Here is a 16,141-nt window from a genome sequence, read left to right as displayed (position 1 = left end):
AATATAGGAATTGGGTAATTAACCATTGGAACCATTTACCAAGGGACTTTGCTTGAAGTTTTTAAGTCAAAATTGGAAGTCTTTCTCAAGAACATGCTAAAGCTCGGCCAGGACTTATTTGCCTTGATGCAGAAATTACAGGGTGAAATTCAATCACCTGTGTTATGCAGGAGGCATGAATGGTCTTTTCTGGCTTTAAAATCTGTGACTCTATAAATTGTCAGACAGGATCAGACCATCGGTCCATCTGGTCCAGTATTCCATCCCTGACTATGGTCAGCACCAGATGCTCCAGAAGAAGGGGGAAAATCCCATGATTGGCAGATGTGGGGTAATTTATCCCCCAGTGAAGGTCTCATCCTAACACCGAATAGTTAGAATTTGCCTTATAGCTTGAGAAATAACCAGACTACAATAAAGCTGGGATACATGGCTATATACAACGGTATAAAATGGTCTGCTCCTTTCTTTGTCCTACCAACGTCCCCAATCCTGCAACTACTTATGGATGTGAGAAGCAGAGGTGGGTACAGAGCTGGGTTTGGGAACCTGGAAAAGGAGACGCTGAAGGCAATGGAGAATGAGGTTTGGAAAGAGACTGGAGGGGAGCAGGCTGGGAAGAACACTGCCACTGAGAAAGGTTCATAGCTTCCTAGATTCCAAGGCCAGAAGGGACTATTGTGATCGTCTAGTCTGACCTTCTGTAGAGCACAAGCCACAGAACTGCCCCACGATAATGGCTAGAGCAGAGCTTTCAGAAAAACATCCAGACTTGATTTAAAAATGGTCAGTGATGGAGAATCCACCTTGATCCTGGGTAAATTGCTGCAATGGTTAATTATTCTTACTACTAAAATTTATGCCTTATTTCCTGTCTGAACTTGTCTAGCTCCAGCTTCCAGCCATTCCTTTCTCTGCTAGACGGAAGAGCGCATTATTAAATATGTGTTCCCTATGTAATCAAGACACTCCTTAACATTCCCCCTTTGTTACGCTAAATAGATTGAGTTCATAGACTCATAGACTCCAGGACTGGAAGGGACCTCGAGAGGTCATCGAGTCCAGCCCCCTGCCCTCATGGCAGGACCAAGTATTGTCTAGACCATCCCTAATAGAAATTTATCTAACCTACTCCTAAATATCTCCAGAGATGGAGATTCCACAACTTCCCTAGGCAATCTATTCCAGTGTTTAACGACCCTGACAGTTAGGAACTTTTTCCTAATGTCCAACCTAAATCTCCCTTACTGCAGTTTAAGCCCATTGCTTCTTGTTCTATCATTGGAGGCTAAGGTGAACAAGTTTTCTCCCTCCTCCTGATGACACCCTTTTAGACACCTGAAAACTGCTATCATGTCCCCTCTCAGTCTTCTCTTTTCCAAACTAAACAAACCCAATTCCTTCAGCCTTCCTTCATAGGTCATGTTCTCAAGACCTTTAATCATTCTTGTTGCTCTTCTCTAGACCCTCTCCAATTTCTCCACATCTTTCTTGAAATGCGGTGCCCAGAACTGGACACAATACTCCAGCTGAGGCCTGACCAGCGCAGAGTAAAGCGGAAGAATGACTTCTCGTGTCTTGTTTACAACACACCTGTTAATGCATCCCAGAATCACGTTTGCTTTTTTTGCAACAGTATCACACTGTTGACTCATATTAAGCTTGTGGTCTACTATGACCCCTAGATCTCTTTCTGCCATACTCCTTCCTAGACAGTCTCTTCCCATTCTGTATGTGTGAAACTGATTGTTCCTTCCTAAGTTCCTTGAGTCTATCACTAGAAGGCAGGTTTTCTAATCATTTGATCATTCTCATGGCTCTTCTCTGAACCCTCTCCAATTTATCAACATCCTTCTTGAATTGTGGACACCAGAACTGGACACAGGATTCCAGCAGTGGTCACACCAGTGTCAAATATAGAGGTAAAATAACCTCTCTACTCCTACCCGAGATTCTCCTGTTTATGCATCCCAGGATCACATTAGCTTTTTTGGCCACAGAGTCACACCAGGAGCTCAGGTTCCACCACCATCCCCAAATATTTTTCAGAGTCTCTGCTTCCCAGCATATAGTCCCCCATCCTGCAAATATGGCCTACCCCTCTGTGATCATAGAATCATAGAGTATCAGAGTTGGAAGGGACCTCAGGAAATCATCTAGTCCAACCCCCTGCTCAAAGCAGGACCAATCCCCACCTAAATCATCCCAGCCAGAGCTTTGTCAAGCCTGACCTTAAAAACCTCTAAGGAAGGAGATTCCACCACCTCCCTAGGTAACCATTCCAGTGCTTCGCCACCCTCATAGTGAAAAAGTTTTTCCTAATATCCAACCTAAACCTCCCCCACTGCAACTTGAGACCATTACTCCTTGTTCTGTCATCTGGTACCACTGAGAACAGTCTTGATCCATCCTCTTTGGAATCCCCTTTCAGGTAGTTGAAAGCAGCTATCAAATCCCCCCTCATTCTTCTCTTCTGCAGACTAAACAATCCCAGTTCCCTCAGCCTCTCCTCATAAGTCATGTGCTCCAGCCCCCTAAGCATTGTTGTTTATCAGCAGGTGCAGTGCCCATTAGTTCACTCTGGGGCAAAGAGGAAGCTGTTTCTGACTGCAGCATATCAGGGTGGGAAGAGGGTTTTGACTGTTGCTGTGCTTTGCAACAGTAATTTTAGCAGAAGGAGATGGAGGACGAAAGAGAAATTAGAGTCAGTCAGTAGGGTGGGATAGTTTCGTTCTCAGCAGATGGCTTGCTGTACATGGCAACCACTACCTTTCACTTTGTGTCGTCATTCGTGCTGGTGCAAAGTGGGTGCAAAATGCTACCAGACAGATTGGTAGCACTCTACCCCTCTTCTGCATTCAGGTTGCACAGGCAGTACTGAAGACACAAGGTACAGGGTAGTGGAGCATCAGGATCAGTATTTCAGCAACACATGATATCTGAGCACTGTACACACACTGCACAGACCCCTCAGCTGTATTCATCTTGGTGTGAGGTGCTCGTATCATGTTTTGGACACACATTTTCTTTTGTCCTTCTCAGATCTGAGATGTAAGTCCTCCTACTTCACTCTTAGTGCTGAAATCTAAAGGGAAACCTCAGTTCTGAAAGGAGAACTGTAGAGGAAAGATTGAAAATTGAGATTCATCTCTGGATTCCCCACTAGCCAAGCTGTGGAGGAGCGGGTGGTAATTCGGCAGAAAATTCAGCTCCCGATGAGACATTTAAAAAGTATTGCTTCCCTTTGTGAAATCATCTTTGTAGAGTATGGATGGCTGATGTAGGGGTTGCAATGAGTCTTCTGATACTTGCATTTCCACATTCTGAGGAGTCTTCAGTGAACCAGAAAACACCGGAAGGGAGAAGATACTACCTCACGAAGACTCTCCAAGAATCATAAGAATCATAAGAGGGAAAAAGCATTTTTAAAGGGTTGCAACTTATCTCTTTGCTGCATTCCACCCAAGCGCATAACTTGATTTTCCCTTTGGCTTCCTTTGAGATTCATTTGAAACTTCAAAGTTTCAAGCTTCATTCAGTGTGCCTGTTCCTCAGTTTGGTGGTTCTCATTTTACAGAGCTGTTCTAAAAATACCTTTTTGGAGTGCATGCTTCCACCTAACTCAGTTACAGTGTGTGCTTTCCCCTGTGTTGCTGTATCAAACTGTTTGGCACAGAAGAATTAAAATGGCAAAGGATTTCAGTAAGCATGGGATTGTCTTCTCCTTCATTCCTGCTACAGGCACTGAAGCTTAAAAGAGAGGCAGAAAATATGGTAGTTTAAATTGGATGTATGCGTCTCTTCCCTTAGCATGTAGTAACCCCACAAGTGTCAGTGAGAGCTCTGTGTATGTACTGAGAGGAGAATTAAACATCACATGCAGACTATTTGGGGCGGGGCGGAGGGAGAACGGTGTCTTGCAAGTTTGAGGTTGACCAGTGCCAGCTCAGCTAGTTGGCTTTTGTTTGTCAGGCTCAGACGTTTTAGAACCTGAAAGCTAGCTGAATAATAAAAGATATAGGCCCTGATTCTCAGTGAGTTCCTCCCTGGGCTGAGCGCAGGAAGAGAGGGGGCTATGCAAAGGTGACTCTTGTTATGTTGATAGTTTGCAATGAAAAGTTAAGAGTGTTTTATGTTTTTATCTTTTCTGGCCAGTTGCAATGTAACATGAATTTGTTTCTTAAAATCCAGAACCTTAAACACACAAGAATTGAAAACAGAGAGAAAGAGAAAGCAGGTTGCTCCCTCAAGTAGAGAGGCACAACTCACCCCACCTTGCTTTAAGGCTGGCTCTTTGCAGACTGACTGCTGTGGACAAAGATTGCCTGCTTCCTGCACTTTGTAGCCTGCAAGCAGGACCAGGAATTCTTTTAGGATTTAAAGTGACAGTTTGTAATTTTTATAGTTTGCAATACACCCCAAATTTAAGCCACCATTAAGCTTCCCATATTCTGCAGCTCTGTGGGGAGAAACATAGTGATGCCTTGTGGATCGCAAAGGATAAGCAATAAAAACACAGCAGAGGGTTAAATATTTGTGGGAAAGCCAGCTCTCACGGCCTCATCATCTGCCTACATCAGTCTTTGGCACAATCAACAAAAAAAGATGAAACATGCAGTCTCATTCAGGACTCAGCCAAAAGCCCACTGAATTAAAGGGCAAGTCTTCTGCTGACTTCAGTGGGCTTTCGATCAGGGCTTCAGTGCAGCAATATATAACTAAATCGAAATAATTAGCTGCTAGATAGCTTCAGATCAGGCTCTGGATTGTCAGTCCAGGTGCTCAGATTGGCTTATCCTTGTTGTACTTGGAGGGCACTAACCATAGAAGAGATACATGTGCACAGGATTCAGGGAAAACTACAGAGACAATCTAACTATGGGGCTCCCATGGGCTTTAAGAGGAGTTAAAGCCCCATGCACCACTTGGCAGATAATGAACCCTTTCCCATTTTGCACTGCATTTTTTCAAAGATACAACGGTGAGAGAAATCCTTTTTATCCACTTTGAACATTCAGAGGGCTGAATCGGGTTTGTGGGGATTTGACCCCGTGGTTCGAAGGTCTGATGGTATTTTAAAACCTGAGGTATAGCGCCCTAAGGGCTTGTCTGCATTAGGGATTTTTGCACCATTGTCACTATGCTGGTGCACACTCTTAGGCCACGTCCAGACTAGGTATTAAAATCGATTTTAGATACGCAACTTCAGCTACGAGAATAACGTAGCTGAAGTCGAATTTCTAAAATCGAGGTACTCACCAGTCTGGACGGCGCTGCATTGATGTCCGCGGCTCTCCGTGTCGATTCCGGAACTCCGTTCGGATTGATGGAGTTCCGGAATTGATGTAAGCGCGCTCGGGGATCGATACATCGCGTCCAGACTAGACGCGATATATCGATCCCCGAGCTATCGATTTTAACCCGCCGATGCCGCAGGTTAGTCTGGACGAGGGCTTAGTGTAGATATGTTGCACTGGTGTAAAATGGGGCTTACACCAGTTTCATACCAGACTAAACGAGAGCAAGCCCCAGTTCACACCAGTGCAGTGCATTTACAGTCAGGATTTTGACCCGGTGCAAAAATCTCTAATGGAGATAAATTCTAAGCCATCATCTCTGACAATATCTTTTCATTTAAATACTGGAACATTTTGATACCTATTAGCTTGCTGTTTGGACACAGCACCTGAGATGGTGCTTGAAATGCAAGCCAGAGGAGGAATGGGTTTGTTCTGCTGGGTCATTTCCCTTCACTCCCTTTTTATGAATTTTTAGCGACTGTCTCCTAACATCGCCTGAAAATCCAGAGCCATGACCACTCACGTCACGCTGGAAGATGCCTTGTCCAATGTGGACCTGCTGGAGGAGCTACCGCTGCCAGACCAGCAGCCATGCATCGAGCCACCTCCCTCTTCCATCATGTACCAGGTACGTACCAGCTCCCATTTTTTGGCTCAGTAAGGTGAGGTTTAGAATGGTAACTCCTAATAGGTTTGAATGCAGGTTTGCAGACCAGTCAAAAGGATCTTCTAGTGTGAGTAAGGGACCAGGACCAAAGTATGGGAGAAAATATGGGACAGAGGAAAGTCATTGCAACAGTAAAAGATCACAAGATGTGCTTTGCTGTGTACAGGTCCTGTGGGTTCCTCTTTCTACATAGTGCATATATCTTAAAATATATATGCCAGGTAATATATAGTATGTAGATATTTACTCCTCCATCCCCACCACACTCCTGCCTCCTCGATTGGCTTGATCCCCATGTTAATGTGTAACTATATGTGCAGTGATTGCCTTGTCATGCACGTAGGATTGCAAAATTTGTTTTACGAGGTCAGATGGGGCACTTGTGCTGTTGCAATTAGCATCTAGTAGAAGTTATCAGCTCCACAGGTACTTGTGGGTCAAATTCCAGCCCTCCCGAGGCAACCCTGCCATGGTTTTTAATTTGTCTACTTCTCAAGTATTTTCACTCCTTCCTAGCCAGCTTCTTGTGAGCACACTGGAGGGCAGAGCGAAGTTGGTTCAGGACAACCCCATTTCAGGGAGCCCACACAGGCGTGAATAAGGTTGAGTCTAAAATAACTGGGCTAACCTTAGTCTGGAAAATCTGGTCATGCCTGTTTCCATATCATAATTAACCCAGGGGGTTGGTTGCTAGCCTTCACCACTGCCCTCCACCCCGCCACTCCAGTCCTCAGACTGGCTTTCCCTGGCTACATTATCCCAGAAATGCATGTGCTGTGTAGATATCTAGTCTCACGACAGTTATGCTACAGATGCCCTTGTAACTCTACTCTTAATCCAGGATCTGGGAGAAATCAGTTACTGAAGTGAATACAAGTTCACCAAAGGCAGTTTTGTTGTCAGTGTTGGAGAGGAGCAGCATCATGCATTTGTATCCTAGATTAGTTCACATCCAAGTCTGCCTGGAATCAGGGGACTGAGAGTCAGGACTCCTGGGTTCTTGATCTTCCCCTGACTCTCTGTGGGGTCCCTGGTCTTTTCTGTGCCTTGTTTTCCTCTCTCTAAGATGGTTCTATAAAACTTACCCTACAGTGGCAGAGGGAAGCTCAGCTGTTTATTATTTGTGACGTGCTTTGAGGTCCTCATTGGAGCAGATTATTCTCGCTGTCAGTAGGGGTCAGCCTTTAAGTAAGGAGTTCTCCCAGCAGGTGTTCGTGGCTGTGGTAGTTGCCACTTCATATTACTAGGTTCTTGTTATGCATCTCGCTGTCCCGCAGCATCCTCACAGCAAGACCTGGCATCGCAGCACTTCCACCTCACTTTCCCCACGATGATCTTCAGCCTGCTCCCACCATAGCCTCCAGCCCACTTCTGGGGTAGCACAGTCCCTGAGTGGAAGCCCCTTGGTTACAGGCAGGCTCCCAGTGGCAACAGCGTGTCTGACTGACTAGTCTCCATCATCCAGGTCAGGTCCACCTTCCTACCAATGGCTCTTCGCAGGTCACAGCCCTCAGCCAGGTCCTGGCTGGAGCCCAGCTTCTTGCCTCACATCAGAGCAGCTTGTCCACCCTCCACCCCCCCTCAGTGCTCAGCTGCTGGGCTTTTCTCCTCCCGCACGCCTCCTGCTCTCCTCCCCAGACAGCCCTCCACTGCTGGGGTCTCCGGGGGGGGGGTTTAAGTCCTACACCCAGCACAGGTGTGGGGCTGACTGATCAGGGTAGGCTGACCCCAGACCTCTGGTCTCTTAAAGGGGCAGGCTGCCCTCTGACAGCTCTAGATCCCTTTTCTCCCTTTGGCCCCAATCTATTGCCATTCACATCAGTGGGAGCAGGCCGTAGCCCTGTGTCAGTTGGTCTGAGCAGCGGCAAGGGCCTTAAAGCCAGAAGCCAGTGCCCTTCATTTCTTCTTCTCTCAGCACAGCTATGTACAAGAGCAACCACTAGGACGTGGCTGTTAGTTTTCAGCTCTGGTGCCTCAGACACATTCTCACCTTCGGGGCTGTCTGACTTGTAAATGTGTATATTTTCCTGCCCTTTATCACCATTTATTCTTGGTAACCCCTGTTAACAAAGCGTGGCTCTCTGTCCCCCTCAAGAGGCTGGAGCATGAACAGCGGTTAATGAGCCTGCATCTGCCTCTGACTGAACGGACCTGACTATGAGCTCCAGAATGAGCGCTAGAGACTTGTTCTTTTAGACCCAAGGGTGCTGGGATCAATCCATGCAGATGACCTGACCAGAGGAGTCATTACGTGTTTTTGTGGGATCTTAATGAATTACTGAACCCCTTTTGACCATCTGGAGCAGCTGAACCATAACAAATATCCAGCACTGCTTTAACTCTTGACCATTTGTTGTGTCTGCAGGCTAATTTCGACACAAACTTCGAAGACAGAAATGCCTTTGTGACCGGCATTGCCAGGTACATCGAACAGGCTACAGTGCACTCTAGCATGGTGAGTCTCCAAGCCCACCCAGGACCCTTGCATTTCTAGCCCCTTCCAGGGTCTGCGCCACCACGTCTTCATGGCTGTTTTTAGCTTAATTGAAGCTAGTGTGGGTATGTCTGCCCACGCTGCAGTCACCCCTCCGATTGCAGGGTAGACACAGTAGTGCTGGTCCATAGTTCTTTCTCGTGGGCATTCCACAGCCATGCGTTTCTGTATGTTTCAGAATGAAATGCTGGAGGAAGGACATGAGTACGCAGTGATGCTTTACACATGGAGGAGCTGCTCTCGGGCCATTCCCCAGGTAAGAGGTAGCATTGGATCCCTTCCCAGAAGGGACATGCTAGAGCAGCCAGCTGGCTGTCACTTACAAATGCCTCCATCTGTGCTGGGGAAATCAACCAGAAGGAGAGAAGACTCTTATTGGGGTGTGCTGAGAAGCTGGCATGAGACGACACTGACCCCCCAGACCAACCAGCCCACTGCTGGGAAGGAGCGGGGCATGGGCTGCAGTACCAACAGCACTAGATAGCTGCTTTAGTAGCTGCAGAGCTCTGGGGTACATGCTTTGAGTACTTGTGTTGTGCCCAGGGCAAGACCCATCCCTGTCTGTTATGAGGAGTGCGGGTAGCACCTGCTGTCATTAAAGCTGTGTTGTAGATTCCATTCTAACCCCTCTTCTTTGGATGCTGCTCACTTTCTCACATTCCTTTGGAGCCAGAAATTGTTTCAGCCCAAAGTTTATTTGCTTTTGAGAAGTTAGGCCCAGATGATTTCAGTGGGAGTTAGATGCCTAAATACCTTTAGGATCTGGGCTTTAGAGTGAAAACAACAGAGCAGTATTTGGAACACACTTTCCCCCTTTTTCTATTGGAAAAGTGAGAAGCAGTGGATGTGGTATACCTAGACTTTAGTAAGGCATTTGATACAATCTCGCATGATATCCTTATCGATAAACTAGGCAAATACAATTTAGATGGGGCTACTATATGGTGAGTGCATAACTGGCTGGATAACCGTACTCAGAGAGTAGTTATTAATGGCTCCCAATCCTGCTGGAAAGGTATAACAAGTGGGTTCCGCAGGGGTCTGTTTTGGGACCGGCTGTGTTCAATATCTTCATCAACGACTTAGATGTTGGCACAGAAAGTATGCTTATTAAGTTTGCAGACGATACCAAACTGGGAGGGATTGCAACTGCTTTGGAGGACAGGGTCAAAATTCAAAATGATCTGGACTAATTGGAGAAATGGTCTGAGGTAAACCGGATGAAGTTCAATAAAGACAAATGCAAAGTGCTCCACTTAGGAAGGAACCATCAGTTTCACACATACAGAATGGGAAGAGACTGTCTAGGAAGGAGTATGGCAGAAAGAGATCTAGAGGTCATAGTGGACCACAAGCTAAATAAGAGTCAACAGTGTGATACTGTTGCAAAAAAAGCAAACGTGATTCTGGGATGCATTAACAGGTGTGTTGTAAACAAGACACGAGAAGTTATTCTTCCGCTCTACTCTGCGCTGGTTAGGCCTCAACTAGAGTATTGTGTCCAGTTCTGGGCACCGCATTTCAAGAAAGATGTGGAGAAATTGGAGAGGTCCAGAGAAGAGCAACAAGAATGATTCAAGGTCTTGAGAAGATAACCTGTGAAGGAAGGCTGAAAGAATTGGGTTTATTTAGTTTGGAAAAGAGAAGACTGAGAGGGGACATGATAGCAGTTTTCAGGTATCTAAAAGGGTGTCATCAGGAGGAGGGAGAAAACTTGTTCACCTTAGCCTCTAATGATAGAACAAGAAGCAGTGGGCTTAAACTGCAGTAAGGGAGATTTAGGTTGGACATTAGGAAAAAGTTCCTAACTGTCAGGGTAGTTAAACCCTGGAATAAATTGCCTAGGTAGGTTGTGGAATCTCCATCTCTGGAGATATTTAAGAGTAGGTTAGATAAATGTCTATCAGGGATGGTCTAGACAGTATTGGGGACTGGACTCGATGACCTCTCGAGGTCCCTTCCAGTCCTAGAGTCTATGAATCTATGAATCTGTTCCACAGGTTACATTGGGATGATTTCAAACTTGACTTATTTGGGGGCTTCCACTGAGATTTAAACATCACGTTAAGTTTGAAAAAAAATCACTTCATTATCTTTAGTGTTAAACTTGTTACAAGCCTGTTGCTTGATTCTGCCCATCTTGAACTTGAGACCAGTGCAAACTGGAGTGAAATTCCACATTTGGGAGGAGCGGGGAATTTTTTTAGGCATTTGTGTTGAGTGGCGGTTAATTGAAGCTGCTTGGGGCAGTGGCTCTGCAGTGTTGGATAGGTAGCAATGCAGGCTGCGATGCAAGAGAAATTCAACGTATCCCACGGTTCCATCGTTTAACACACACACATACATCACTGCTGTATGTGTAGATCGGTAGGATATAGATATTGTGCACATATACAAAGAAGATCTCCTGGCTCACAGTTCAACCTTGCCAAAGGCTGGATGAACATACATTTTTTGGCTGCTGGTACATTTAAGTATTGATCCAGCCATGTTTTTTGACACCTTTTCTAGCCAAATTTGGATATTTTTCTAGCCCCATGAGTTACAACAAAACCTAAATGTTGAAGAGCCCAATCCTGCAAACACTCACACACAAATTTGCTCGTCTGTGGTCCTCTTGAGTGATTGATTGCAGGACCAGGCTCAAGACCTGTATGCTGTAATGTGAGCCCATGTTATGTCATTGTGGTAGATGCTCTTGGCAGGGCAGATACAACATGCTTTTATTATCCTCTGACACCAGGGTTTCTCAATAGTGCGATGCAGCCAGAAACCTATGTCCACATGACTGACAAGGCTGATGGTTATGCCTCTGTGGCACCCCAGCAAAGGTCAAAATGCAGTTCTTGTGGAGCTGTCCTTTGTTGATGGTTTCATGAGTCACAGCCTCCAGGGGCTTTTCAGAGACTGAATATTTGCTTATTCCCAATGATTTTCTGTTGCTGTGCTATAATTGCCTCTTTTGATCACTGAAACTTGCTGCAGGCAGAGTTTGAATGGTTGGAGAGAGAGAGAGGGATTGCCAGGGCATGGGGAGAGGGGATTAAATGCCCCAGAAGATTTGTTTTTTTGGTGGATTAAAATCTTTACCTCCTGGTGCTGTTACTCTGCCTATCTGAGTCGCATGCTGTGCTGCCTCTGCGCTGCCTCAATGCATCTCTTACATGGATTCTTAAGGGCAAAGGTGCTTTTATGGCCAGATGTTTTATAGCAGATTCAGCCCCAAACACATGATAGTGCAGCTGCACTGCTGCTCTAAATTGTGCCAGTTTGTATCGGCCCAACAGGAGCTGTCACATCTGTGAGAACTGCTGGAGTAGAGTGGACTCTGGCCATGCCCTTGACGTGCCCCTTACGCTAGGGAGGCTGTGCGTGGGTGGCATGGAGCTGGCCATTTGGGGATTTGCTTATACAGGGATGCTGTTAAGGCAGCTTTCCGTAGTGCAAATTCATTGGAATAGGGGTTGAGGATCTTCCCTTACATCATAGTGCCCACACAAAAGAGAGGGGAGGTAAAGTTGAGAGAGGCCTCAGAGCTGAATTTCAAATGAATTCAGAGAAGCATCAAATTTGGCAATGTTGGATTTGGATCAATGTGTATAACTCTTACCAGGGTGTCCATTAAAAAGACAGGGTTTGGAATTAAAGCAGGTGAAATTCAGATAAGCCTCTCCCTGTATCCAGCTTTCCCTGACCTGGATGTAGGTGACCTATCAAGATATTTTTAACTTGAAAATGAAATAATAATAATAATAAAAAAGCCCCCACAATACTTTGTAGTAGGGTCACAACACATTCAAAAAACCCATGACTTGCTATTGACTGTAACTGGCCTGTTCCAGAGCTGCAAGAACATTAAAACCTCGAATGTACTTAGAGTTTTGTGACTTTGCAACATGAGGCACCAGTGCAACTTTACGGCACGATGACCTTCCATCTTCATGTGATCACATCAGGCCAGGACTTACGTGTATGATAGCCAGGCAAAAAATGTGTCAGAAGACTTTGCTTTTCAGAGCAATGCTGCGGGCTACCATCCTTGTTTATAATATCGGAAAGGAATACCAGGTCTGAGAATTGTTTCCTTAACAGCAAACCTTGTCTTCAACTCGACTGTCGTCCTTAACCCAGGATGGGCTTCACCTTGTCATGTTGACCTTGAAATCAGCAGAGAATGGGGGCCAGTGCAAACCAGAGATGTTGTTAGAAATGCTAATGATGACCATTTGTTGCTGTTGTTCAGGTGAAATGTAACGAACAGCCAAACCGGGTAGAAATTTATGAGAAGACTGTGGAAGTTCTGGAGCCGGAGGTCACCAAGCTGATGAAGTTCATGTATTTCCAGGTAAGTGGTGAAGGAGGGAGGCAGGAGCTCTGTTCCCAGTTCAGTATCTGTGGCTCTCTGATCTCATTTCCCTGCCAATCCAGCCTGGAGGACACCTTCCCAACTCCTCTTGGTAGAACTGAGACACCCTTTAGCTTTGTAGCTGCCAGTAGGCATGTGGGATATCTCACAGCAAAATCTCTAAGGCACACAACTCTTGCCTAGCCTCAGATTTAATTATAAACTCAAAATTCAGGCCTGGGTCATAAACCTTTGGGCCCGGAAGCTTATGAAGGTCCAGATGGCTTCAGCCCTGCTGTAGGTATTTGCTCTGCAATGTATTTCTATAAGGCAGCCACCCCACTGGTATTTAGAGACAACAACTAATGCTTCCATTGCTCTGCAAAATGAAATAAAGGATTAGGAGGGAACCGTCACCCTCCAGAGCCTGAATGGTGGGTGTCGAGGAAGACACAAAGGCACTTACGCCACCATTTTTTTGTTGGCATTTCTGCAGCAGGGGGAAATATTTGAGTTCAGTGCTACTTGTGGTAGAAGATAACAAGCATAAAGTTGCTAGACCACCTGCCTCTTTTATTTTTGCTCAGATTAATATTTTTTGTCAGCCACTTCCACAGCTGTCCATATTCAATTTGCTTTGATGTGACAGTGTTTTTGGAGAGGTTTCCCATTCTGTCTGGATGCAAAGCCGGGCCCAGTCCAGGCCACCCAGTTGTAAGAGAATGTGCCCCCGGATAATGAAAGTCTTCTGAGGCTTGGAACCTTTCCTCTGCAATTACCACTGTAACTGTCCAATGTCAATAAGGGCCCAGAGACTTAAATTTAGCAGTGCTCAGACTTGAGGCATCCCAAAGCACTTAACAAAATAACACGGTAGGTTCTGGCAGAGCACGTAGACTGACAGCTGTGCTCCAGAAGCCCACGCAGAACCTGGGGCCAGGTTTCTCCCTTGCTCTTTTTCGGTGCCATGAGATCTTTAACTCCACCTGAAAAAGCTGCACAGAAGGACTCTCGGCGTAACGCCTCATTTGATCTGACAGAGCTCCCCACACTATGTGACATCATCAGCCCAAGGCCCCATACAGGGTTTGAACCCACATTCCTCTGGCCAGCAGTGAGAGTACTTTCAATTGAGCTGGGATATTTGTAACAAAGCCTCTTCATCTGTCATCAGTGGGGTTTAAATGTGGAACCTTGAGCACTGCAACAGTGTGCACGCTCTGCTGGCAGTTTTCCATTTGGTGGGCCGGTCGTTAGGTGGGGATGTCACACACACGTGCACATCGAGCCACTGGATTACATAGTTCTACTAAGCACAGACGGGGCACCCGCTAAGTATGTTCCCCTCCCGTTGTCTTCCAGCGCAAGGCTATTGAGCGGTTCTGCAACGAGGTGAAGCGCTTGTGCCATGCTGAGAGAAGGAAAGATTTTGTCTCCGAGGCCTATCTCCTGACGCTGGGGAAGTTCATTAACATGTTCGCCGTGCTGGATGAGCTGAAGAACATGAAGTGCAGCGTCAAAAATGACCACTCTGCCTACAAAAGGTGGGAGGGGAACCACCTGCCTTGCACATTTCTGTGGTGTGTGGGGAGGAAGCATAGGGTGGCCAGGACCAGGGCTGTGTCACATTTGCTTCTGACTCAGGACAGGAGGAGGAAAGATGACCCAGTGGTTAGGATGCTAGCCAGAGCCTGGGGTTTTAGTTCCTCCTTCATCACAGACTTTCTGTATGACCCTGTGCATCAGTTCCCCATTTGTGAAATGGGGACAGTAGCACTGCCCTACCTCACAGGGATGTTATGAGGATAGAGTAAAGATTGTGAGTTGCTCAGATACTACTGTAATAAGGGTCAGATAAATAGCTTAGATAGAGAGAGCTAATGAGATTATTTTGCAGGTGATTAATGGTTTCTGCTAAAATGCTGTGCAGTGCCAGATGGCTGCTAAACTAAACAGCAATGCAAAGCATCAGCCTAGGAGTTGCATGAATGTAGTAAGAGTTTTAGCAGCATAAGTTTCCAAAAAGGATTTTGCTTTTTGGGGCATTTTCCGCTTAAAACTATAGAATATATTCAATGCAAACCAGTCATCAATCTAGCAAAATAGAGGAGACCAGGCTGCAGGAAAGAACAAACCTGCAAAGCAACCATGTCAGGTTAAAGAGCCTGGATTACACAAAGCATTCTTTACTTGTGTTACTAATGACAGGTAGGGATATTAAAGGTGTAACATTTTAAAAAGCTAACCTCAGTTTCCCTATCTGTAAAATGGGGATAATGTTACTGAATTCCTCTGTAAAGCACTTTGAGAGCAATGGATACAAAGTGCTAAAGAGCTAGCTATTATTATTTTCACCATTTATGTTGTTTGCTCATTAATAGAGCTTTGCTCACTTTGGACAGTAAAACTAATCTAGGCTGTTCATGGTCACCTTCACATGCCGGTTCTCAAGCACTGGCAAAGTGTTACAGTGTCTGCACTGCAAAGATCCCAGAGTAATAGCTGCATCTCCTGATGGAGTTGGTGTCAAGAGGACAAACACTAAGCTGTGAGTCAGGAGGTCTGAGATCTAGTTCGGGCTCCCCCCTTGGCTTGTACTACAATGTAAATGGGTAAATATCCACTTAACGTCTCTGTGTCACAGTCTCCTTGTCTGCAAAGCAGGGAGAATGGAGCATTCTCAGAACTGTGAAGTGTTTTATAGATAAGAGGGACACTGTAAGGGCTAAGTATTATTCTGATAAAAAAAAGGCTGTTTTCATTTAAAATTAAAAGAATAACATGAAAATGTTTCTATCATTACAGTATTAAATTGTATAAAACTTTTTTTTTTAACCCATCCTGCGTATTGGAGTAAAATGACCTGAGTGCTGTATTATTGTGACTCCACCGAAAGAGTTAACATGATACAAAGAGCCCTGGATAACACAGGATCTCCTCCTTTCAGAGCTGCCCAGTTTTTGAGGAAAATGGCTGACCCGCAGTCTATTCAGGAATCCCAGAACCTCTCCATGTTCCTGGCGAACCACAACCGGATCACACAGGTGGGTCGCTTTCCTTCACTCTCTCTCCCACCACTTGCTCAGCAAAGTTACCAGTTAGTTTTGCTCAGATGGGGTCACCTTCCCATGCAGGGAAGGGGAGATATGATTGCATTGGCAGGGCTAAGAGTGCTGCAGGTTTGGCTCTTGAGATGAATGTTGTTCATTATGCCCCTGATCTAAAGCCCAATGAAGCCAATTGGAGTCTTTCCGTTGACTTCTGTGGACTTTGGATCAGGCCTTAACTCCAGCTAACAGAACATCTGGGATGACTTTAGAGTTCTCAGGGTATCA

At 45.7% G+C, this 16,141-nt stretch overlaps 1 protein-coding gene across 2 annotated transcripts in view; it reads left to right on the top strand.

Moving 5' to 3' along the window:
* CYFIP2 (cytoplasmic FMR1 interacting protein 2) overlaps positions 1 to 16,141 on the top strand; it is a 75,695-nt gene that overhangs the window by 6,890 nt on the left and 52,664 nt on the right. For both annotated transcript variants that reach the window (XM_030573254.1, XM_030573253.1), the window contains exons 2-7: positions 5,776 to 5,928; positions 8,333 to 8,422; positions 8,640 to 8,717; positions 12,705 to 12,806; positions 14,169 to 14,350; positions 15,754 to 15,850. In XM_030573254.1, coding sequence (XP_030429114.1) covers positions 5,812 to 5,928; positions 8,333 to 8,422; positions 8,640 to 8,717; positions 12,705 to 12,806; positions 14,169 to 14,350; positions 15,754 to 15,850 — 666 coding nt within the window. In that variant the 5' untranslated portion in view covers positions 5,776 to 5,811. The remainder of the gene's footprint in view (positions 1 to 5,775; positions 5,929 to 8,332; positions 8,423 to 8,639; positions 8,718 to 12,704; positions 12,807 to 14,168; positions 14,351 to 15,753; positions 15,851 to 16,141) is intronic.

Source organism: Gopherus evgoodei, chromosome 8, assembly GCF_007399415.2.
Source record: "Gopherus evgoodei ecotype Sinaloan lineage chromosome 8, rGopEvg1_v1.p, whole genome shotgun sequence".
Lineage (NCBI taxonomy): Eukaryota > Metazoa > Chordata > Testudines > Testudinidae > Gopherus > Gopherus evgoodei.
Note: the sequence above shows the minus strand (reverse complement) of the source record. Positions and strands in the feature narration are given on the sequence as shown.